This window comes from Plasmodium coatneyi, chromosome 11, assembly GCF_001680005.1.
Source record: "Plasmodium coatneyi strain Hackeri chromosome 11, complete sequence".
Lineage (NCBI taxonomy): Eukaryota > Apicomplexa > Aconoidasida > Haemosporida > Plasmodiidae > Plasmodium > Plasmodium coatneyi.
In genome coordinates this window covers 571,245-596,469 of record NC_033566.1, presented here as the reverse complement: position 1 = coordinate 596,469, position 25,225 = coordinate 571,245, and the positions used below count along the sequence as shown (strand labels likewise).

General features: G+C 40.8%; 5 protein-coding genes across 5 annotated transcripts; 3 read left to right on the top strand and 2 right to left on the bottom strand.

Annotated features, from left to right (window-relative positions):
• Positions 1–1,315: 1,315 nt before the first annotated feature.
• Positions 1,316–10,646, top strand: PCOAH_00032990 (Uncharacterized protein; the record flags this gene model as incomplete). The annotated part of the gene is made up of 3 exons (XM_020060094.1): positions 1,316–4,800; positions 4,851–7,917; positions 8,007–10,646. 3 exons carry the CDS (start codon positions 1,316–1,318, stop codon positions 10,644–10,646), a joined length of 9,192 nt encoding a protein of 3,063 aa, XP_019915585.1.
• Positions 10,647–11,777: 1,131 nt separating this feature from the next.
• PCOAH_00032980 (ADP-ribosylation factor) lies at positions 11,778–13,024 on the top strand (the record flags this gene model as incomplete). Its single annotated transcript, XM_020060093.1, has 3 exons — positions 11,778–11,925; positions 12,170–12,279; positions 12,394–13,024. The coding sequence occupies 3 exons, from the start codon at positions 11,778–11,780 to the stop codon at positions 12,745–12,747; spliced, it is 612 nt and encodes a 203-aa protein (XP_019915970.1).
• A 1,327-nt stretch (positions 13,025–14,351) lies between these two features.
• On the top strand, positions 14,352–19,901 carry PCOAH_00032970 (Uncharacterized protein; the record flags this gene model as incomplete). Its single annotated transcript, XM_020060092.1, has 1 exon — positions 14,352–19,901. One exon carries the CDS (start codon positions 14,352–14,354, stop codon positions 19,899–19,901), a length of 5,550 nt encoding a protein of 1,849 aa, XP_019915982.1.
• Positions 19,902–20,672: 771 nt separating this feature from the next.
• On the bottom strand, positions 20,673–21,581 carry PCOAH_00032960 (Uncharacterized protein; the record flags this gene model as incomplete). The annotated part of the gene is made up of 2 exons (XM_020060091.1): positions 20,673–20,693; positions 21,063–21,581. 2 exons carry the CDS (start codon positions 21,579–21,581, stop codon positions 20,673–20,675), a joined length of 540 nt encoding a protein of 179 aa, XP_019915792.1.
• Positions 21,582–22,891: 1,310 nt separating this feature from the next.
• On the bottom strand, positions 22,892–24,439 carry PCOAH_00032950 (RNA binding protein; the record flags this gene model as incomplete). The annotated part of the gene is made up of 4 exons (XM_020060090.1): positions 22,892–23,094; positions 23,270–23,531; positions 23,721–23,882; positions 24,198–24,439. The coding sequence occupies 4 exons, from the start codon at positions 24,273–24,275 to the stop codon at positions 23,051–23,053; spliced, it is 546 nt and encodes a 181-aa protein (XP_019915645.1).
• Between the last annotated feature and the right edge of the window lie 786 nt (positions 24,440–25,225).

The window sequence follows — 25,225 nt, the reverse complement described above, 5'->3', positions numbered from 1 at the left end:
ACCATCATCCAACCTATTCAATTATGAAATGAATTTTTTCTCCCCTCTAACATTTGTCTTTCTTGATCTTATGCGAAGGTATACCGTTTGTGTTCCCGGATTGATACGAAGCCCAAATAGGGTGGTAACTAAATGAGTAAAAAACGAATGGGAAATCCAATTAGCACCATCGGCAGGGTGGTCACTTTTACAGGTTGTGTAAGGCTCTACAAATGTCTATTTCAACTTTGATCATCCCCCTCAATTTTCACGTGAGGATTAATGTTTTAATAGAAGCATGGTCCTTCTCAATGTTACCCCCTTTCATCGTGTACATGTGGCAAATTCCAAATTTTGCAAAAAAAATGGAGAAGGCTTCCCCACAGCATGCACATGCAACTTTTTACGCGCTCACGCACGCGTCCTTAGGACAAAATGGTCCAAAGGGATAGGGCCAATGTGACTCTCTTCAATGTGGTACCCTTCAATTATCCCATCCCTGTTAAATGGCAAAACCCTTTTTATGCACACAGGTATGCAAACAAATACGTAAAAAAGGGATGAGGATATTCAAACCTAGATCGCGCAAAAAAAAAAAAAAAAAAAAAAAAATCGTTACACACTACACAAGCGAAGTGCAAAAAAAAAAATACGGAATAGTGCTAAAATGTTCTAGCGGGGAAAATACGCACAACAAAAATGTTGGAAGCTTGTTTACCCCTCTCATTTGTCATTGAAGAAGACATGTTTGCAATTCCGGCAGTGGTCATCTGGACACAAAATGCTGGCTTTTTCCCTAGCTCAAACGTTGCAAATTGTGTTGTAAGATTGGTGCTTTTTGCGACACATATATATGTATACACACATTTGCATGCTCATATGTAAGCGCGCGCGCTATGGTACTGTTTCTCCACCCCATTCGCGCAACACACAAAAATGTAAAAAAAAAAAAGTTACAAGAACAGTGCTTTTCTTTGCTTGGAAGAAGGGGTGTTCCCATTTTCCACACCCATGTGGATGCATATATATATATATGTACTCACAGGTGAACGCATAATTATACGCACATGGGGAGTGGAAGCGCGTCCTTCAGTCACCATGCACACGGAACCGCGTTAACCGCATCAGTTTTAGTGTCCTCTGAAGACATAATTATGTTGCACATTCGAATTGGGCTCTTCGGCTGAATTTTTTTTTTTTTCCCGCGTTCAATGTTGTACAATTAGCTGATCGATCGGCTTACTACCTGCACCCCCCGAAAAGCGTAACGAGACAACGTCGGTGCTTCTTCCCCCTTTTTTGTGAAAATATAAGCTAGAACAAGACACTCGGAAATATGAACAATATAAAGGTATACGGATGCAAAAACGTGACGAATGTGTTTACAAAAAATAAAGAAATTAATGAATATATAAATGTTTTACAATATGTGGATGCCTCAAATGAAGGAGCTAGCCATTTTCATGTCTTCCTTTTTGACTACTTTGACAATGTCGCAAGGGAAGGAGTACCCAATGATGAGGAAGTTCCTCCCAGTAGAGAAGGGCATACTCCCTCTTTGAATAGCCAATATTGGGGAGGGGGGGAAGAGGTCAATAACTCTGAGGGAGTCCCATTTGGACACAGAAATGTTGGAAAACAGAAAAGTGAGGTAACTTCTCGAGTGGGTGAAGAACAAATGAAGTATGGCGAGATGGTCATTTTTTACAATGTCGTGTTTGACCCCGAATTGGTAGGAAGCGCGTTAGGGGTGGACATATGTGAGAGAACACTGTGTGCCAACACGGTAGAAAATTCCAAGGAGAAACTAATACTATGCAGAAGCTCTAACGATGAAGACGCAAAAGAGGGCGTCGAAATGGAGAAGATGAATGCATCCTTCCATAACGACAATGGAAAGAACTCCAAGTTGAAACAAATTTTGGAAGCCTTGGGAATGGAAAGTTTAAGCTCCTTCTCGGGGACTCTCCTAAAATTCCCCTTCACTTCGCAGGTGTGTATGCACCAAATTTGCGAGCAATTAATAAAAGTCACAACGGAGTTTGTGCTCCTGTCCCGGGAGGTAGAAACGTTTAAAGTTCATATGAATGGTCATTCGGTGTGTACCTGGGAGAGGAGGGAGAATAGTATTCCCATTTCTCACTTGGAAGGTGAAACACACCTAGTGAATGAAGTCCCCTACGTTACTGTGCGGCAGAAGCAGGAAGATGAAATCACCCAGTATGTTCTCCATGCAAATGCGATAAAAAGTAATAGCCAAGAGGAAGAAATATATTTTATGCATGTAAGTAGACAAATGGATGGAATATCACAAAACTGTAGCGAAATTGATGCGTTCCAAAAAGGGGGAGGTGTTACTTGGCCGAGCTACATACAGACCGTGAAGGGTGTCGTCCCAATGTTTATAAAATCGAAGAGTAAAAGGAAAATCCAAATGGTGGATATAACGAAGGGGTGGGAAGCAACTACCATTTGTAACCTTTACGTGGAATTTTTGTTACTCCTCCGTGAGCTAAACCTATCCTGCAGTGCATATGATTTTTCGTTCCATTTTCCAGACACCTTAGAGGCCAATACTTTTTTTGTCCTCTACAGACAACTATTTGAAGAAGAAGAAAAATTAAAATTTTTTTTTAATGGGCATCACTGGATGGGATTCTCTGAATGTGTATTCGTTCCGTACGACTTGAAAAATATTTTTGAGAATTGCATCTCCGACATTGTAAAACATTCCGGTGTGAAGAATTTACTCTTTTTTGACGATAAGGTGAAGAACGCTTTGTTCAGTTATTTGAATATCCTATGTGAGGAAAAAAAAAATGTATTGGCTTCGAAAATTTGTAAGCGAAATTTGCTATATATAGAAAATGTCCCTGATAAATTCAGACGAACGGATAAACACAACATAGATGATGAAATGGTGAAGAGAACGTATCAAAATAGGACAAATAAATTTTTGTGCGAAGTAATCATACACAATGCTGTCTATGTGCAGTTCGAAAATTGGGTCCCCATTTTGTCCCACTTGCTGGAAGTGGGGGAACAGTCCGTATTAGCATGTCTGAAAAACTCGCCTTGTTTCCCAAATGAAGAAAAAGAGTATAGGAGGCTAAGCGAATTGGTGTACCCCCTGGACAGCGAAGATTTCTACGGGGTAGACAATCACGATTGTAGTGAAAATGGGATAGAACTCAACATGGGGGGAGGCAAAAATGGTGAAAGTTGCAGTCCTACGGAGGGGGAAAATATACCTCATGGTGATACCCACGTGAAGGACGACACCCACAAGACAAAAAACAAAAATTCCATTGGGAAGGAAAATCTGTTAAACTTCCATTTGGTGAAACAAGTTAAGGAGGAGGGGATCGAAAAGATGAAGTCGCTAGGTCTTACCATCCTCGAAGAGCAGTACAAATTAAATGACAACATAAACGATATTTTTCTCGACTTGGAAAAACTATATCGTAGCAAAAATTTGTTTGATAGTAAATTAAAAATTCTGAACAAAATAATTTTCCAGCTAGAGAAAAATATACACCATTTGAAAGATCCCCTAGTACTGCAAAAATGTAGGGAGCGTTTTTTCCTGCCACTGTACCGGAGTAAACACTTTAGTTATGCCTTCTCTAGTACAGGGGATACTTCGGTAGAAGGTAAGAGTGGGATAAGTAAAAAGGTCGTCATTAGAGGGACACCCAATCGGGATCATCCGAAAAGGGGGGTCACCAAAACGGAGGTCACCTCGAGCAATGACAACAGTGCCAACAGTTTTGACCCCTTAAGGGAGACTAACAGCAATTCGCCCCAAAATATCTCTAACGTCGCAAGGCGTGACGTGCATAAAAGTGCAGACCTCTGTGGAAAAAGCAAAAACGACCAGAAGGATAACGACTTTGTCAAAATATGTGATGCGTATGATAGGAAATATTTCAACGTCATTTTTTTGAAAGCCAAATGTTACCATTTGGAGAAGCTGACTGTGTCTCCCCAATTGGGGGACCTACTCGAATTGGAGAGGAGTCCCCCCTTGGCTGAGGTTCTGGGGCACCTGGAATTGCTCTGTAGGAGTTCCAAGAATACGTGCTTTCAGAACGTGTCCAAGGTGTACGACGATATATATGACCATTTGGAGAAGCACATTGTTCGGAACAAATCGAGGGGAAGTTTGGTCGTCTCAGGAAATGCGGGAACGGGTGACACAGGGGGGGTGAAAGCAGGGCGTGTGGGGGACTCTTCCCCACAAGGTGAATCTCGCATGCTGGCGAACTTTGTCCAAAAAGAGAAGTTCATTTACATAAAGAACAAACTATGGAGGGCCAAGGACGTGTTTTCCATTAAGTATACCATCCCTTTTAACCTCTTCCTGTGTGAGCTCCCCAAACTGTACAAAATGAAGTACCCCAATTTGATCGAGCTCAGTTGCGTGCAGGGAAGTCTGAAGCATTCCAAGGTGGTTAGCATTTTGGGCAAAATTGTCTCCAAACTGAGGAGCAAATTGGTTCCCCCAGGTGAGAAGGACGCCCACCCGGATGAGAAAACAAATGAAGGCGAGGTAGTAAATGAACAGAAAGTGTACCTATCAGGACTGCTAAAAATATCATACGTTAACACGTTGAATATAATTGATGTGTCAGTTTGTGATTGGGCACCCCTCTGTACAAAGGGAGAAAAGGAAAACTTACAAACGGTGGAAAATGAAAAGGGTCGAAATTTGGCAAAATTGAATCAAGTGGATAAGAAGACGAAGCCTCAGTTGAAATGTCCCTGCTTCGATGGCATCTACCTTCCAAATGGGGAATACCTCCTGGTGAAGAAGGAGGAGTTAACCTATGTTAGTACCCCCTATTGTATAATAACAACTCACACAAAAGGAACATCGTGCATAGGGACGTGAAGGAGAACATCATTGATTTGTTGAATGTTCCAAAAAAAGGAGAAAAGGAAAGTGTAGAACTGAATAGAGGAACGCAGAAAATTCAAAAAAAGGGTTCCAACGAGGGGGAGAAGAATAGTATGAAAAAAGGGCCCATAAAAAGTCTCCCACTGGGGAGAAATAAAACAGTGAAAAATACCCTACCTGCGAGCACCATTAGCAAGACTAGAAAAATCCAAGTGGGGAAAAATCCACAAATTGCTACAAACAACGAGGAGGCAAATAAAAAGAAAACGACGTCCTACCTAATCGAACAGAAGAAAAAGGAACAACTGAGGAGAGAAGTAAAAAAGGAAAAAACACCCACTGTTAGGGGAGAGCCCAAATTGTTACCTCCCCAAAATGGAACTCATGTAAAAACAAATGGGATCAAAAAAAGAGAGCTCCAAAAGGGGAATAAACTCAATGATAATATCCTATTTAGGGAAATAAAAAACTTGATATACTTTCTAGACGACATAGGATGCTTGGACATAAAATTGATTTCGGATAAGAGAAGTTTCAGCTCGGACACTCTTCCCAAAGTGTTCCTCAAAAGGACTTGCTTCTGTCTGTACATAAAGGTCAAGAAGGAACAGTACGAAAATCTTCTAATTAGAAGTGACGAATTAAATTCCTATGCCGATGCTCACAATGTAGTGCGTTACAGGGAATACCTCAATGCAGACACGAACAACTTAGAGTCACTAAAATCTTGCAACGACTTGATTTGCTCCTACCTTTTTGAGAACCTTTCCGGCGTTTTGGATTATTTGCTAATTCGAAATGGGAACTGCATCTCAGAGTGGTATTCACGGCACACCGAGGAGGGGACCAATAAGGAGGGCAGCCATGAGCAGAGTTTGCCTAACCTAGATGAGCTGAATACCCGCTTGAAGGATGTACCGAGTGGGAATACACCAGAAGTGGAATTTCCGAATGGGAAAAAATCTCCCGATAGTGGGGATCAAGCAACTTCCCTTCACAATGACGGTGACAACCTTGGGAAAAGCACGACGCGCATAACCCCAAATGTAGACCCACCATCTGAGAGGAACAAAAGGGTCCTATACAGAAGAAACCACATTCTCAGCAAAAAGGATGAAGAACTAGCCAAAAGTATATTCTTTTACAACTACTTCCGAACCGATGAGAAGAACAAATGGGAGGAAAATGGCTACCTGCGGAAACAGCCCAAAGTGGGAAGTGCGAGCAGAAGAAAGGAGGTACCCCTGCGGGGCGAGAAAAAATATTATTTGCGACGGACAACCGAAATGGGAAGCGGGGAATACCCACTAGGAGCAATCTCCATCAGTGACGTGGAACCTGATCCCATAGATCGAATCGAAATGAAGAGAAAATATTCAAACGTGAGGGAAAACCAAATCATATGCATTCGCCTGTACAGTAAGCAGAAGCTGTCAGTACTAAAGATGATTGAAAGGGTCTTTTTGGAGTGCAAAAAATATAGTGAAAAGTTTTTCTTCTTTTCGAAAAATCTTCTAAAATTGGATATTATAAAAATAAATGAAAAAGGGGGGCGGGCTGAAAATGCCACAAGTTTAGGGATCTGCATGTCTGACTATCACTTCCATCTGCGGGAAAAATTTTACAACGCAGCGAGGAAGCAATTACACAGTTTGGGTAATAACAAAGGGGAGCAATTATCCCCGGACGAAACGAATTGCAACAATTTGGAAATATTTCTTCAGTGCCAAATATACAACGGAAGTAAATCGAGCAGATGGATCATCGGGTTGTTGCACGAGGTTCGTATAGCCATTTGTTTCGAGCATTATCAAATTTTCCGCAAACATTTTCTGTTCCAAAATTTTAACATCGTTTCAAATATAGACAACTTACCTATGCATATATGTTGCAACTTATTTGACAATAATACCTCCAATTTGAAAAGGGTGAAAAATGTGGAGAACCTGCAGGGGGTAATAAAGAAGATCTCCATTTTGTATGAACACTTTTTGAAGCTGGCCCACAGAAATGCAGTGAAGAAATTGTTGAAGCAGGATTCGAGTAGGGTTCTCTACAAATGTAAGGGGAAATGGGTTAAAAGGAAGTTGCCGGAGAGGCGAGTTGCAAGCGGCGTGAGTACAATTCCCCCGGTTGGCACAGTTAACGGTATAAGAAGCCTTAGCAGTGCCGACCTGAGCAGCATTACTAACATTCCCAGCATACACGTCATGCGAAACATGCACAGCGGGAAGGTGAGCAACATGACCAGCATGGCGAGCGCCTCCCTGATGGATCTTTCGAATTGTGAAAACGCACGGAACACCCCTAAGGAGAGCAACGACGGCGTAACCCTAGACTACATATACAAAGTAGACAAAAGGGACATTAAAAATTTTAGCGAAATATATCAAATTTTTAAAACCAAGTATCTTAATTTTATTCCGAAAAAATATGACAAGAATGACTTATTCAGTTCAGTTGTTAGGAGTGTTTTTTTAAATTGCCCAGAACTTCAAATTTTGCCTTGCTTAAAGAAGAAGGAAAAAATTTACGCCCTGTACTGGTCCAATATGCACGACTGCATCAATGTCTACCCTTTCTGCAAGTACTTAAACCAGATCACCTTCTTCCTCCTCGATTTGGGCCTCACCGTTCTGCTGCCCTACTACGAAATTGACAACATTATACATATGCACAAAATGGTTAACTGCGTCAGGGAGGCCGGAGCGCACATGGGGTCGGAGAAGCCCCCTACCAGCGGACGTGGTGAGGAGGACCGTTCCTCATACATGAAGGAAAAGCAGAACAATCAAGATGCCCTCAAAACAGGCACTCATGAGGAGAACAAACCAGAACAAGTTGTCAATATAACACCATGTTATCTGAGAAATAGGATAAAAAAATATATGTCCGTTTATGTCAATTTTGTGAAGGAATGTCTGAGTGAGAAGAACTTTTCCACGGTGATCTATTTTCTGGATTATATTTTCTCCGATTTTAAGAAGCATGAATTGTATGACACGTTGGTGAAGGAGATAAAATGCATACCCCTCTTGGTCATCCTGAATTATGACACATCGTATTTGAAGATGAAGTTGGAGGGATTGTTACCTCCTGGGGGGTGTTCCCCACCATTACCGGAAAGGAAGAGTTAACAGGGTTAAGGGAAGGAAACTCCTGTGTGAGTAACGAAGAGGAGACATTCAAGACAAAGTGCGATGAGGGAGATATGGACGGACGTTATTCTCAAGATGGGAATGTTGACATAATGGGGGATGATCACAATGAAGACGCTAAAACGTTGGAGTGTGGAGAAAGCGCTGGGTGTTCCTTCCCCAAACAGGATGACCACTCGAAGGGGGAAGCAAATCACGTCGTCCCCATATGCACAGATAACCTACTCAAATTTAAGAACAGCAACTTCGACACGGAGGAATTTTTCAATTATGATTTTATTCACCTGATTAAGTATGACGAAAATGGAAAAATTTACACGTCAAAATATTTTTATCTGTTTGACTTAGACAGCGTAACTTTTATAAACGTCCATTTTTACTCCTCATCCATTTTGTCTCTCCTTATGGAGACCCAAATTGTGGTGAATCTGAGTTTTAGTAATTTGTCCCAGGTGCTGAAGCATAATTTGTACCCTTCCATTTTTCACCCTTGCCATCCGATCGATGGGAAGGATGGCACCTGTGATGGATTTGATAGTGACCAGGGTGATGCTTTGGTGCGCTTCCCCGGGGAGGGGGACCCAAACCACCCACGTCAGCATACACAATACCATCTCGAAGGAGAAGAAAACCAACGCAAAAATAACGCTCCCCTGTATAACTGCATACAAATCGCCTACGAAGAAAACGTCCTCATTTATAGTAGACTTCTCCTCGACATGATAAGCGATCTGTGTACTGGGCAGCCCTACAAGAGCGTCCTCCACACGCTGAACAATTTTCGCCTTCTCATCACATTTGACGAGGCAGCACAGAATGCAGAGAAGGCATATATGTATGTACACAGGTGGAACGATATAAAAAATATCCTCAGCTTTCACTTTGGAGATCCCCGCATGGAGGCTACATTATATTTATTGGGCTACAAAAAAATGCACCCCACTATGTCAGACAGTTGTATTTTTAGACAGTACTTAATAAATGACTACGAAGATGCTATGCTTTCCTTATATATAAATGGGGACTATCTCAACTGGTCAGCACTGAGCATGGATGACATGAATTTTCTTCTACTTACTTTCCTTTCGACCATCAAATTTAATAGTAATAATATTTTTTATTTTAAAGCTTTGCCCATTTTTTATTCTTTAAATTGTTCTGCATACATCAATTTGGCAAACAAGAGTAGAAGGTACATTGTGGTGTGCACGAATCATTTGGAGTTGTTCTCACTTGTACTGTCGGAATTGCGTTTGGGTAGTAGCACCATCGAGGGAGATACTACTAATGGTGCAAATGGGGTAACAATTACAGATTTGCGTGAAGGTAGTAAAGAGGAAGGGAATGCTAAGCATGGTGACGCTGATCAGGTGGACGTCCTTTCGGAGGCCTCACCCCTGAAGAGAAGTACAGAAAGGGACCATTCCGCAACAATTCACAACAACGAAATGAGCACACCGATGAAGTACACTTTCCTACACCACTCCAACGTTAGCGTAAACTACTGGAAGCATATCAACATAGAATGCTGGTGCGGGTATGACGTCATCGCAAATTTTTTATTACAAGTGGTACGAGATTGCAGGGATGAACAACTATTTCACTACATTCTGCTTTTTATCTACAAGGAGTATGAAGACATAGTGGAAAAAAAAAACAAACAAACAAATTTTAGGAGGGAAAAATATTCTGGTAACATCCATAATGTGTGTGACGCAAATGAGGTGGACCATGTGGATAATCACTACGGGGAATTCCTGATGAACATTTTTGGAGAATTGAAAGAAGTGCGATTGAAGTTTAGGGGATATGTACAAATTGCTCAGCTTTACAATGGTAATAGTGGCTTGTTTAGGGAGTTCATAAATGGCAGCAGATTGTTCCACTTTGTCCATTTGACTAATTTAAAATATGAAAAGGAGTTTTTGGAAAAGTTAAATTTTCATGTGAACCCTAGTATGACCGAGTTAAATAACTTCCTTTACATTTTAATTAATGTTGTAAAGAGAACAGCCAGCGAAGGCGCTTCGGAAGTAGTTCCCATTGAAGACATTTTTCACAATATCTGCGTGGATAATAGTAGGTATGACACAAAATTCGATGAAGATAACTTGCATAACAAAATGCACTCTTTGTTGGAATACGTAGAGGGCAACTTGGAGATACTTCTCACAAAGAGGGACGATAATTTTGCCTATTTAATGGGATCCCTAATGGAGCTTTTACTGAATAGCAAGCGTTTTGCATGGGCGGCAGGTGCGTATAAAACGCTGGAAGGTTACTTCGTGCAAAGGGGTAAAGCAAGAGTGGGGTATTCGATAGAGGGGACAAGCGCCACCAGGGGGGGACAGGATGGAGAGACGCACAAGAAGGAGGACGCAGAAGCAGAGGTGGGGCAAACAGTCGAACCAGCCGTGGAAGTAGCGATCGAATCAACGGTGGAAGAACAAAATTGTGCCGTGGAGAACCAGTGCAATGCCCAGCCCAATAAACAGGAGGAGGAACTTTCCAAGCGAAGTAACGGAAGGGAGACGGGGGAAGAAGCCGGAACCCCTTCCATTCATATACCAGAAGGGAGCGGCCAACTTAATAAGAGCAAAACTCTATGATCGTAATTTTTTTATGGGTGTAATTATTTGGAGGTGTTGAGGGGGCAACAGAATGACTCATATTTATTTGGCCAAGAGGACATGTCTTTCTTCTACCTGTAGTTGTCACCAGAATTAGTATGCGTAAAATATTCTTATCTTTTTTTGAAGGCGCAAACAAAGGAATGATTACGGGTACAATTCACCACTGTTGCATTAGTCCAGCTGGGGGAACGAATGAAGGTCAAAATGAGCTCGACCGTAGCAACCATGTGGAAGCCTGGCTGGAGAGAACATTCCCATGGAGCAAAATATAAAGCTTTAGCAAAGGGCGCACAAATATATACTTATTATCTATTCGTGTGTACCCTTTATCGCATGCATTACTCAGGGCGCGTGTGCAGCAAAAAAAGTAACTTGTACTTCCCCTGTAAAGGTAGAAACTACGAACAGACGTGAATGGGAAACTAAGCAGACATGTAGAGAAACGGTGAAGTCACCTTTAAAGGAAAAATCGTTCATACACAAAAAAGGGGGATAATTAAGCATACCAAATGACATATTATGTGTTCGTTTAAGTATGCTCTTTTGTTGTTTTTTTTTTACGTGTCATAATGATCACTCATTAGAACATAAGTTTGCTCGCGCAAATCTGGCAGTACGTCTACGCATATATGTAACTGTGCACACAGTTAACCCTTCCGTGCGTAAGAAAAAAAAAAAACTTCTTGGACGTACAAAGCGTCCCTGTTGTATCCATCTGCTAGGTACGTATGTGCGCTTATTCGTTCTCACTATTTTTTGTTTAATTTTTTCAAGTGCGAGAAATAATTCTGTTTAAGTTCGCGAATTTGGGGCATGTATTTGTGCGTCCCTTCGGCCGTCCGTTTGGCCGCCCGCTTGGGGTGTCCTTCCTCTAAGACTGAAACGATTTTCAAATTTGGAAGCCGGCGCGCTGACGAACAGGTGGAACGTTAAACTTTGGCTCAGTCGATTTAAACTCCTTTTTTAAGTTGGACGCAGCAATTCCGGAAGAGCACACAAATGTGCGCGGAGGAAACCCCCTACGATGGGTGCGTCTAGCGAGGATATGCATTTATATATATTTTTTCATAAGTGTTTTTTTTTTATTTTTCCTCGCTTATACGCAAAATGGGGAACGCTGCGAACAAAGTGGCCTTCCTAACTGACGATCGCGCAAAAGGGAAAAACAAACCGCCAGACAAAAAGTACAACATTCTAATTTTGGGCCTTAACGGCTCAGGCAAAACAACGCTACTGTATCATAATTTTATTCCAGGTGAGTTTGACTTCTCATTTTTGTGGTTTAAACGAGGGCGTTGCAGCGTATAGCTGTGTGGTGTTCCGTTATTGGGACATACCCACGTGAAAGCGACATGTGGATCAGGTTAAAAAAATGAATTACGTTGAGTAGTCTGGCCAAGTTCTACCCGCTCAGCCATAAGCAAAAGGGAGAAATTAAAACGACTTAAATGTGTGCACCTTTTTTTTTTTTTTTTTTTTTCCCACAATACTTTCGAAAGAATGGACAGACATCGCGTCGCACATGGAACCAACCATATCTTACCACTACGAGGAGATTAAATGGATAAATGGGAGAATCGGCTTTTGGGACATGTCAGGGAATCCAGTAGTTAGTAACCATTAGTGTATTTTATTTTTTCTCATTACATATATATATATATATATTTTTCTTGCGTCCATGTGTGCAACAAAAAGTGCGTGTGGTTTATTTTGCCCCCCGCAGATGAGGAACATTTGGCAACTGATTTATCGGAACGTAAAAGTGAACGCAATTTTATACGTTATTAACATAATGGACATATCGGATGAAATTTTAAGAGAGAACAATTCACTCATAAGTCTTCTACTGAACGATGAATGTCTGCAAGCGTCCTGCGTAGTGTTAGTCTTTAACACCTTTAATGATGTAGACAGTGTGGATGAAGCCACAAAAAATCAGGTATACCTTAAGTACAGAATTAAAGATTTGATAAACCATTATGGGAATAGAATTCATCACATTTTTGTTGATTGCAAAAATTGTAAGTTGGATAAAAACTGGATGGGCTTGATGCAACAAATTTCCTACTACTTCTGAGGTAAAAAGGAAAAGAAAAGTGTCCACTGCATTGCGTGCTAATTGGGGGGAAGAAATGAGTCTTCTCACGCGTCAGAAGAGAATTGGCCAGACGGGGCTCTCTCTAAATGTATACATATCGTACATATATGTGTGTTTGCATGTTTCAGCTGTGCATATGAAGTTTGTGCTGTTCTGCTTAGTTAACTTCAATTTGACTTTACCGACTTTGTGGGCGAAGCGCTTTTTTTGCAAACCTTCCCTAAGGCGACAACTCCTTCAAAAAAAAATGTGTCCCAAATGGGCGATTCGCAACGAAAGACACGAATCCACGGTGAAAAGAGGAATAAAGGAAAAAAAAAAAAAAAAAAAAGAATATACTGTCCTAAATGAGGTAATGCCTAAACTGATAAATCAGATTTAGCAGTAAAAAAATAACCCCCTCATGGTGTGGGATTTCCCCCCCAATTTTAGGTTAACACGGATTTAAAAAAAAAAGCGGTTAAAAAAGGAATAATCTTTAACGCGCCCTATATGCTGCACGATCGAGTAGTAACATAATCTGTAGAATTAAAAGGGGCAGTATTCTCAATCGGAAAAGAGTCAATGTGTTTTACGCGAAAACGGGAAAATGAAAAGAAAAAAAAAAAAAGAGATAAAATTTAGGTCTATTTTGTGATAAAGGACAAAAAAAAAGCTTTTAACCAAGCGGATATTACTATTCACCGTTGCATTATTGTGCTTACTTCGTTTCGTTTTCCTTTTCCCAAAGTTCACACAAAAAAGGAACATTTTTGAGATACTTAAAAGCTAGGGACAACGCAACAGTTCGTTACGAAAAACATATGGGTGACCGTGGAGCCGAAGACGCATGTACGCGCAGCATGCACATGTTGCATGTGAAAGTATATTTTTGCATAAGCACATTGTTCTGCATCCCCACACACAATACGTGCACATTCTTGTGTAATCCTTCCAACTGGCCTCCGAAGTTGTGAATTTTCCTCCTTCCACCTTCTCCGAGGTGAGGACTTACCTTATTTTGTGTAATGACAGTTACAATCCGGTTAGGTTACGATTTTTTTTTTTTTTTTTTTTTTTTTTGTAGTTTCCTTCAAGTTTACCTACAACTTGGCGGGAAGAAATTCTCAAAAGGGGAAAAAAAAAAAGAAAAAAAGAAGAACAATTCCCCCTGCAATAAATGAGATATATCGAAATATGCCAATTTCCGAATGTTGTTCAGTGATTAAAAAAAAAAAAAAAAAAAAGTGTAACCGAGCAATAGCTTTTACTTGTCGCCATACCAAACAGCATTATAGCAAAATAAAGAGCAGATTAGGGGAAAGAAAGATATTATAACCTTTTCTTTTGTGAGGGCTTATTCAAAACAGGAAAATAAACGATCCCCCATTAGATGAAAATTTTGTCAAAAAAAAAAGGAGTCCTCTTTAACCATGAAAAAAGGTGTAAAAAAATGAGAAGAGTCAAAGCGAACGCAATTTGAACAAGATTTTTTTAAGAAGAAAAAAAAGTTCATATTCATGTAATAATGAAAGGGAAAATCAAAAAAAAAAAAAAAACCTTTAAGCAAATAAACACACTTTATCAATCTCAATGGTAGTGAAATGAAATCAGAGAGAAACAGCGACACGGAGAAAGTGGCGTCAGGGTGGCAAATGGAGGAAAGCCTAAAACAGAGGAAGCGAAAAAATAGCCATACAAACGCGGGACTGTTAGAACATCATGGGGTGGTTGCAGACGTAGACAAAGGGGGAAGCGAGAACAAGCGGACGGGAAAAAGAGAAGTGACGAAAAAGGTGCAGAAGGCCGAAAAGACGGAAAAAAAGGACAGAGACGATCACGGCAACCCACGCAGAAGCCAAAGCGCTATCGGCTTGGGTTCATCAGTCATTCCGGCGGCCCACTCGAAAAAGAACGACAGTGAGGTAAGTAGTCAGGTTAGTAGCCAACTTAGCAGTGAAGTTAGAAAGGTCACCCCAGAGGATTATGGGTACGACCTTGGAATCGACAACGATGTGGAGAACGAAATGGACGACGAGTACGACGATGACATGAATAGCCAGATGGATGACGTGCAGTTTGATTTGTGCGATTCTCAGGAGTATGAAAATGAACTGGAGGAAAATAACACAAAAGGGGAGGGGAGTTTAAAGAAGAACCTGGGGGATAATTCGGGCTACACAGACACGGAGGTCTCCTACGTGAGCGAAATGAGCAAGAGCAAATTGGACGCGAAAAATGACTGCTGCTGTTGTTTCGCAAGAAGGGGGAAGAAGTACACAAGCGTAGATATTCACAACTACGGGGATGTGCACAACTGTGCCGAGGTTAACCATTGCCGATGCGCCAAGAGTGGGCACTGCATAAAGTGCGAACGCGGGAATCAAAGCCAGAAGAAGATGAAAAACGCAAGCAGCGAGCTGAAGAACATGGACTGGTTGATCTACACCATAAGATACATGGATTATAGACGCCTGCGAAGAAGGTTCAACGGAATAAGGAAGCCAATTTCGAAGAAAATTGTCTTCATTATAACCATTTTCTGTTTAATCCTCATATCGTGGAAGTATTTTAAAACGTCCTATGAGAATAGCATGCTTACAATTAGCTTCAAAATTCAGACGTCCTTTTTATTTTTTGTAGAAGCCGCCTTGGTAATCATTGGAGTGATCATTTTTGCAAAGTTCCAAACGAGGCTGAGTTTACACTGGCCTATTTACGCCTCCTACATATTTATAATCTGCGCCTCCATTTTGTTAATATTTTATGAGAAGGACAAATATGATAAAATCTCCAGGGGGGAACACATCCTAATGATTTATGGGTTAGTTCAATTGTCCCTAATAATTATAGTGAAGGTTATTATTTGTATTGGTCCCCTTCTGGCTATATATGGTTTTTTCTGCCCATGTACAGAGCACTGTCGAATTTTAAAGAAGAAAGTTTCAACGAATAAATTGAATATAACGGTAAGTCGGTATAACGATTTCGCTGGGATGTGTGGAAATAACTTTTGCTGTTTTTGTCTCTGTGCTTATCGATCCTTCTATCGTATTGTAAACTGTTTTTATAAAAAGTTTTCCAATTTACGTTTCAAAATGGCAAATGATAGTATTAATGAAGCCCCTTTTAGTCATCAGTTAAGGTATAAGGGGAAGACTGATATATATGGTAGACCGCATGGGTATGGAGAATGGATTGAAGATCATTCTTATGGAGAGAAGCTAAGAGGTTTCTGGTTCCATGGGTACCCAGTAGGTCCCTTTATATCACAGGAAGTTGGAAGTGGATCTCTATTTGTTAATACAAGAGTTGGCTTTGCCGCCTGTGTGGGAAAAGATTGGTCAGATGTACGATATGGCGTTTCCTGTACGGAATGCTCTATCAGTGGCCACTTTTTTAATGACTTTCCATTGACATATTTTTTTAATCCAAAAATTGAGAAGGATGCCAATGGGAGGTTGCCAACCAATAGGTATGATATTATTGTGAAGGACATTTTGAAGGAAAATTATGAGGACATTTTAGGGTACGATTTGAAGTGGTGTTTTAATATGCTAAAGGTTAATAGTAGCACTACGACGGAATATTTTTCCAACAACTGCATGATTTCCATTGACCATGTGACTATGAGCTTGAAGGTTCACAATTACAAACGGTTGGGGCCTATCAAGGCGAGGAATAATAACATCCTCGACGAAATTACCGTAAAATTGGTACACCTCCCCAAGGTGAAAAAGGGGAAAAAAATTTACAAAAGGGGTTGTCCCTATAAATTTAGCGGCAATGGAAACAACACTGTGCTGTATGTGAAACCGGAAAAAAAGCACGATGAACAGGTCAAGGGACATGAAGGTGAAGAATTTTTTTACTCCAACCAGAACAGAATTCATAGCAATACTAAAAAGCTAAGTGCACATGGGAACCAGAATTATCCAAATGAACTGAAGGACGACAACTACCATTCTTACTACACACATAGGCTGTCAGACAAGCTGCTGGACTCTGTAAATGATGACATTTATTTGTACAAAATGAATAAGTCGATTAAATCGACCGAAATACACAAAGCGCCATACCTGTTCGATCACAGTGGGAGCAGCACCAGTCCTGATGAGGACGCAAAAAGGGGTGCAGACGGAATCGGTCAATCCGTGAACAGTCAACATGGTTGTGTTTTTCCCCATCGGAGTAACTATTATGGCGCAAGGGGAAAATATCCTTATCGCCACATGGGTGGAGGCAGCGACAGTGGCAGCTCCATCGAAGTGCATTTCGGCAGAAGAGATGAACAAACAGGTAAACGTTCAAACGAAAGAGAGAGGAAGCGTGGAATGTGCCATATTCCTCCACATGTCAACCTCTTCACAGAGGATAGCGCTGCCAGAAGTAGCTCCTCCTTTTGCCGAAAGGATGACACATTTGTTGTTAATATAAGCGGCTTCGGAAGTGACAGGCGGTGCAGTGGGGGGGGACGATCCCATGGTTTACATGTTGTTGGACCGGGGAGAAGAACACCGAATAAGGAGAAAAGAAAGAAGCTGCGCAGAAGGGTACCGCTCCATGGGGAAGAAAACTCATACATGGAGGATCCTTCCCTTTATAGCGAACACGAACAGGAAGGTTTCCAGTGCAGAGAAGAAGAACTACTCTGTGAGAACGTTTTGCGTGCGAAGTTTAGGGAGCACCCCACCGTGGGGATGGAAAAGGGGGGAAGCAATGAAAAGAGGGAAAGCGTCGGTAGGGCGAGGCGGAGAAGCGAATCTGAGGGGAGCACCCCGAAACACCATCAAGAAGGAGAAAAAAAGCAGAACAAAAACAGAGTTACCCTACCGAATGAGCAGGATAAGAACGTCGAATCGGACGAAAGGAAAAGCATGGACTCCCCGAAGGCAAAAAAAAATGAGGAACAGAAATGGAAAGAAAAAACAGTTAACCCAAAGGATACATCAAGTGGCACATCAAATTTTGGAGAAAACAAAGCGTTATTCCTTTCGGACATTTTTAAATCCTTTATAAAATCGGGAATAGCCAAAAATTCAAGAAAAAAAAATGTGAAAAATAACTCCAGTGACGACATAGAAAATGATAGGCACAAAATGTATACGGACAAAAGGACGAAGAGTAAAAAATCGAAAAGGAGTTATTCAAATATGAATAAAGGAAGGAAAGAAATTTACAACAAGACAATGAAAAAAGTAAGTCTGCGCAGAATGAAAAATTCAAAGATAAAAGGATTTGTAAAAAAGTACACGAAACAGTACAGAAAAGGATCTATCTACATAACCTCCAATAATAAGAAAATCGATAAGTTCATTCGATCCAAGTATAATAACAATAGTAAGAACACACAAATAATAAGCACCTTGGGGGACACAGTAAAGAGTATCAATGAATCCTTTGGCAGTTTGAATGGTGCCAATTTATCCAGCTATAATATGAAGAGGAATAAAACAATTGCGCAGGTTTTTGCTGAAGAAGATGAATGGGAAAATTATCGCCATCAACACAAGGAAAAAATTATTGTAGAAGGTTGGCAATCATTATCTTTAAAACAGAATTTAAATTTTATGCCAGACGAAATTGTTATATATATACATGGATATAATGTGAAGTTACATCATGGATGTTCTCAGTTGGCTCACTTGGTTTCTTTTTCCAAGTTGCCGTCCTACATCCAACCGTTTGTTTTTCACTGGGAAGGCTACATGTGGGGTCCGCTTTCGGCTCTGTCCTACCCGGTTGCGAGGAAAAGATCCGAAATGGCTGTCTTGGGAAATTCTTTCAAAACATTTATACGGGAGCTTATAAAATCGGGCATTAAGAATGTGCATCTGATAAGTCACTCCTGTGGTTCAAGGCTATTTTTTAACGGGTTCGCTAGCTGCGTGGAGGATAACCTGTTTTATAACGTACTGAAGAGTGAAAAGTCGGCCGGGAAGAAGGGGGATCATGATGAAGGCGGGGCCAAGCGCGATGCGGCCAACGACGATATTAGCGATCATAGCAGCGATGATGGAAGTGAGGAGTGCCGCTTGGGGGGCAGTACGATCGAACGCCCGCCAGGCAAAAAGCGGGGAAAAAAAAAGAACAAGCAAATCATAGTCAAAACAGTCATTTTACTGAACCCAGATTACCCACTGGACAAGTTCCTAGAAACAGACTTTTTCGTTTTGAGGAGCCACTGCAACCACATCGTCATGTATGGAGACACGAGGGACCAGGCCCTGACCTACTCCGAAACGTGGAATCGAGAAAAGTGTTTAGGAAAAAGAATTTTCAAGCTGAAGTTACCCCTGTACAAAATATATAATTGTGAAGATTACTTGAATTTAAATTTGGACCGAAGTAATTTCCTCACGGGGAATTACGAAGACAAATACAAAATGTGTGACAACGTTTTGTTCCCCAATTCGTCCTACGTGGAGGAAAAAATGAGGATGAAACAGAGTGAGCGAATTGGGGAGCAGTTTGACAGGGGTGACAAGCAATACAACAGAGCGAAAGAAAATGAGAGAGAAGAAAGTCAGACACAAAATAAATCCACGAATACTAATGCAAACACCAGTGGGAATGACCAACATGTCAATAAGACCGTTCGTAAGACATCCACATATGACTATGATGAAGGTGCCTCCTGCATTTCTGAAGATTTAGCGCAGAATTACCTGAATGAAAATTTCCTCAAAACGGTGGAGTTTAGTGACTCCAGTTTAAGGGCCTTTACATCCAAAAGGAGGTTTAAAATATCCAAGGCCTTTAAAAAATTTAAAAGAAAATGGCTATTCAAAAATAAGAAGAAGCACATTTATTTTAACCAAAACACTGTTAATACGTCTAATAATATAAAAATGAAAGAAAGGGTGTCTAAAACGTCCAATCAGACGTCTAAAAAAACAGACACTGTTTATATTTCCTTCGATAAATACGCTTGGCTAGACATGGATGTGATTGACACAACTTTCGTCGAAACGAATGTGGATTTTTTAAAGCATTCTTTTTATCAGGTGAAAAGAGAAATTATGGATGATATACGGGAGGTACTAATTTCGAATATACGTGCGCACGAGCGTGTCAGCCGGTTGGACAGACGGAGAGGCAACGTCTTTGTGCTGCGCGTAGCTCCAGCTGGGGTTGGCAGCCTCCATCGGTAAAACAATAATTTGCTCAACCGTGCGGCGTATCTCCACTTTCGCTTTTCCTTTTTTTGTTTTTTCTGTTCCTATCCTGCGTGGATAGAATTGCGCTGTGCGTGTTTTTGTGTGCAGCTTTTTTGTGAGGCACATTCGCCTTTTTTAATTTCCATCGTCTCATAATTTAATTAAGTGTTATTTTATTTTTTCCTTCCCTGGATTGGGGAAAATTTTACCTGCTCTATTTGTCCTTTTCATTTTGTGGAAAAATTTCTACATGGGTGTTTGTTTCCCTTGTCGTGCCTGTATTTATGTGCCCGTTCAGCGCGTATGTTCTGTTGTGCTGAATTTTCTCCTCATTTGGATGGGCAGCAAATTTGATGATTCTAAATTAACATTTACTTTTTCGCCCATTTTACGGCTATTTTGCACCTTTCTATACGAATTTACCGTTGCACACGTTTTCGATAGAATGTACCATTTTGTGCTGAATGCGCTGTCTGGCATAGCGGCGTTCCCTCTGCGTCAGCACACGCAGCATGTGTATATTCAGGGACGGACATCCCGTTGTTGCGGTGGCCCTCGAAACATTTGCGAAAACCGTTTGTTCCCTTAATAAAGCGGCAGCCTGCCGTGTTTCCCTTTGGATGGATACCCATATGGGGTTGCGCTGCATTTATGGGGTGACGCTATCTCATTTTGGCGAATGCAAAGCGGTGTTGATGCGCTGGTGCCCCCAGTAGTGTGAAGATACGAACACGCCCTAGCGCAACGACTTCACTGGCGCAAAAGTTATGACTGTTGCGAGTTATTCTAGGCAGCAAAAAAATAAATAAATAAACAAGCAACGAGCGAACGAATGAATGAACACATTTGTCTGCTCAAAACAGGTATGTGTGTAAAAGGTCTAAACGGGATGCGCGTGGTACAGAGGGTACCGATTTGGTCTCCCCCGAATAGTTTGCAAATGGTTTCCAAATGGCTGCGCGAATGAGGGGAGGGTTCCCCTTAATAGGAAACGCACTACGCATCAAAGCATTCGTGGTGGAGCCTGAACTCTGTTACGTCCCCCTGGGCCACGCTTCGTCAACGATATGGAGAAGCAAACGGGCACAGCTCCATACAAACAGGTGATGTACCCCACAGTAAGGGAGATCCAAATTTTCCTCAGTGAAGATGTACATGCAAATCTGCAGGCGTAGAGACATTGTTGTACTGCCTAAAAACGTGCGGGTATTGAATGGCTGGAATGCTCTCAATAATATAATTCTCCCTCAATTTAAACCATAAGTCTTTTATCTCGTTAATTGTAAAGGGGTGATCTATGCCCCTGTAGAAGTATCTCGCTTCGTAGGTCATCAGAGATATTTTCACACCTGGCCTTTTTCCTTCATTGTAAAAGGCAGATAGGATCCTGAACTTGGGTGAGTTTAGCCAATACTTATCAACTCTCTCTAAGGGGGGTGGGTCGAATATTCTTGAAAACCATAACATGAAGGCGAAAGCAAACATGGATGTCCATGCATTACCAAAAAATAAAAAGGACCCATTTGTGTATTGCCCTTCAAAAAATCTTCTCCATAGGGGCATACGGCTGTAGTTGGGCGATTCTAGGAACCACCTCGGGGTGAATATCTCCTTAAACTCTACATTTCTTTTTAATACTTTTTGGCTGCTTAGAAGGATCCTGGTTGCGTTCATCCTGGTTGCTTCGTTGGGTCATGGGGGGGGTGCACATGGCAGGTGGGTGGGAAAGCTCCTGATACACCCGCTAGCAGGTTCCTTGGCACGAAGATTGAAGCGTGTGCTGGCATGTGCGCCCCTGAACTGTTCACGCATACGCAGGGAAGATTATCCCCTCACATCTGAAGCGACCATAAATATTGCTTCTTCCCTTTAGGTAAAAATTGAACTGCTTTGTTATCCCTTATAATTTATGAGTGTACCTACTTCGCGGAATGCATAATGGGGATGTACTTGCTCGAATACCTTGTGTGAAATAAAAAAAATTAATTCACAAGATATTTTGTCATAAGCACAGCTCAGCGAAGGTTTATATTTTTTATTTTTCAGAAAATGATAAATATATGTTCCGGCGGGCGTTTCACATACGGCGGGGAAAAGGGCACTAATATTATCCCCGCCCTGGGGAAGGGCAATTTTTACGTTCTATAGACTTTCGTAGAAAAAAAAAACGGGCCAAAAGGTGAAGCACTACACTGATTGGTACATAATCCTATTGAAAACTCATTTACCCTTTTGCATTTTTATCGAAGCGGCGAACCTAGTGTACAATAAAATGTATGCAAATGCTGGGTGTTTGCTATTTACTTTTTTGTACCTTTTTCCGTGGTCGTACCTTTTGCGTCATTATTAAATGATAGAATGAAAAGGGCAAACGGTTGATACGCGGGGAAAGAACACTACAAGTGCATATGTAAGCAGAGCATACAGGTGTACGTACCTACATATAAGTGTACACCTACACAGCACATCTGCTGCGTCAATTTTGTTCTTAAAATGCCAAAGGGGTGGAGGGGAAAAAAAACCTTTAAAAGGTACCCTGGAGAAGGGGAAATTTTATTAAGGGTAGCGGGCTAAAGCAAGGAGTTTATTTTTACTCCTAAAATGGGGGAGTAATGCAGGAAATACAGATAAGTGTATATGTACCCGTGGGGCACATGTGTGCGAACACTCTGAACATTTTCAAAGGGTGAGGTGGGAAACCTTACTCTCCTGGTGTTTCACCCTCCCGCCGGAGATTATCCAAATAATCCCGTTGAAAATAAAAAGAAGTTGCATAAATCAAAAACATATTAATGATTAAAAATCATTTCGTAGTTATTTTCTCCCTTTTTTAAAAAATTCGGTAAAAAAAAAAATGGCAACAGGGGTCCAAAAATGGTTGTTAAGTGGTTGCTAAGAAGTAGCTAATTGGCTACTAAATTGTTGTTAAAGAGGTCACAAAAATTAATTAAAATTACGACAAAAAAAAAAAAAAAAAAAAGGATTATGAGGGGGAAATGTTCCCAAACAAACTTCGAAACGAGACCAACGGGGGGTCTCCACATATCGGCAAAAGTGAGAACGCGATAATGCGCAAAAGGGGGTATGCTCGCTAAGATAAGTGGGAAATCATTTTCTTCATCCGCAGAGTAACTATTTCCATGTCAGTAGTTATTTCCGTTTTTGTTTATCAATTTGTCTTGCACTTCTAAAAAGGCGGGGGGAAGGAAAAGAAGAGTGTCCACCTATATATGTGCACAAGCATAGCTCACGTTGCACGCCACTTTGGGTGCACCTCACTTTAGTGGTAAATTGAAACCGTTACAACGTTGAAAAGAAAATGTTGACCAAAAAGAGGTTGCCATTTTTTTTTTTGCTCTAACCTTTATTATCACTTCTGACGGGTTTTTTGAATTTCCTAAATTTCTTGGATGGAACATACATATTCTGGACGAAGCTATCAAAGTCTTTATTTTTTTTGGAGTCCACTTCTCTGTCTTTCCACTTGCTCCTTTTAACTATGATTGGTCTATTCCCAATAAATTTATTGTTCATATTTTTCAATGCATCTAGCATGTCTTGGGGGTTCGAGAGGGACACAAAACCGTAGCCTTTCGTTTTATTGTTCCTTTTCTCGCGAATTACCTGTACGGGATTAAAAGGGGCGTTGTTTGATCATGCAATGTGGCTTCTTCGGATCTACACCGCGTCGGAATGCAGACTTACGAAAATGAACACTTGTTCACTCGGGGGGCCCCAAATAAGTGGGAAAATTGTAAAAAGTACATGTATTCGAAAGCGCACACACAGCTGACGCCTTCGAATGTTTCTCACCTTTGCCATGTTAAACGATTTGTACTTTCTAAAGGCGTTGGCTAAAATGTCCGTAGTCACTTCGTTTCCCAAATTTCCGCAAAAAATTCGAAAGTCATTTTCTGGCCAGTCATCCAATGATGAGTCCTTCCACACTACCCCGGCTGCCTTCCGTAAATGTGGCTGCGTGGCGAGGTGAAAAAAAAAAAAAAAGATGAGAAAAGCGTTCAGATATATGCTTTTGTGTAGACGTACGTATAAGATAAAACGAAATAACATTGAGTTCCACCCGCGTCTGCAAGCAAACAACTTTGACCGTCGTGCAGTTCCGTTGCATTGGCACAGCGGGATAATGAGATTAGTGCAAAAATGTGGTATCACTTAAGTTGGAATGCATTTTTGTGCAGTGCCTAATTAAACATTTCGTGCAATTTTTTTCGAACTGTTGCCACTTCAAAGGTATACATACTTTTGTATGGCGCGCATTTTTGTGCTTACTTTGGGTTTATTCGATTTGTCATTTTTGGTGGGGGATGCATTATCCAGTTGCGTCTCTTCTCCGTCGTTGGCGTTCATTTGGCATTACTTTGCAAATTGCGGGTTTTTCTACTTTCTCGTTCGCGTGTTCCACAAACTGGGTAGAAAACAAATTTGTTCCTTCGTTAAAATCTGCCTCAGGACTGTATTAGGTTTCGCGCGTACGTATATATATACATTCGCAATATTTTTTTTTTTTTTTTTTTTTTTTTTTTTTGCCGTAAAATTTGGCTAGCGGAAATGGAATGCACTAAAATATTGACTCCAAAAAGAAAAAAAAAAAACCACTAAGCGTTAAATTGGCACATAATTGCGTCACCAAATAAATTAAGCAAATTTGACACTTGGCCAAAATGATGCGAAAATTATTATTAACCGCTATTTTTCTAAAATGCCCTTTTATAACATTCATTTTGTTGTACATTTGTAGCATGAGCGGACAATATTTTCACATATACATTGTTTAGCCCCCCCATTTGGCTGTATTTCGAAAATTCTGCATAGAGGATTAAATTTGCTAGTGGTATAGACCCCAACTGAGTGAGAGACATGTATACATATATATATGTGCCGATTTTTATCCACGGTAACTTAAAAAAAGACCGGTAAAAATAGTGTATCCACACGCATGGATTATACAGTGCATACACCTACGTTGAAGTAGCGGACGTCTTGCGCTCCAAATCGATGTTTTTAAATTCATCATTACGACAAATTCCTTTTTTAAAAAACAATATATGCTTTTAAAAGTTTTTACAAAAAAAAAAAAAAAAATTGTTCTATGCGAAGAAGGTGAAGATGAAATGAAGGGACAGGAAAAAGAGAACACGTTTGGCACATAAACAGAACAACCTAGTTGTTAATATAACGGTTTGTTAATATGCCTTTAAAAAAAAAAGACGGAAAAAAAATTGCATAGCACTAGAAAAATGCGCACATAAGAACGTATGCAACATGTGCATACACATTAGGAGGAGGGGGGGAGTTAC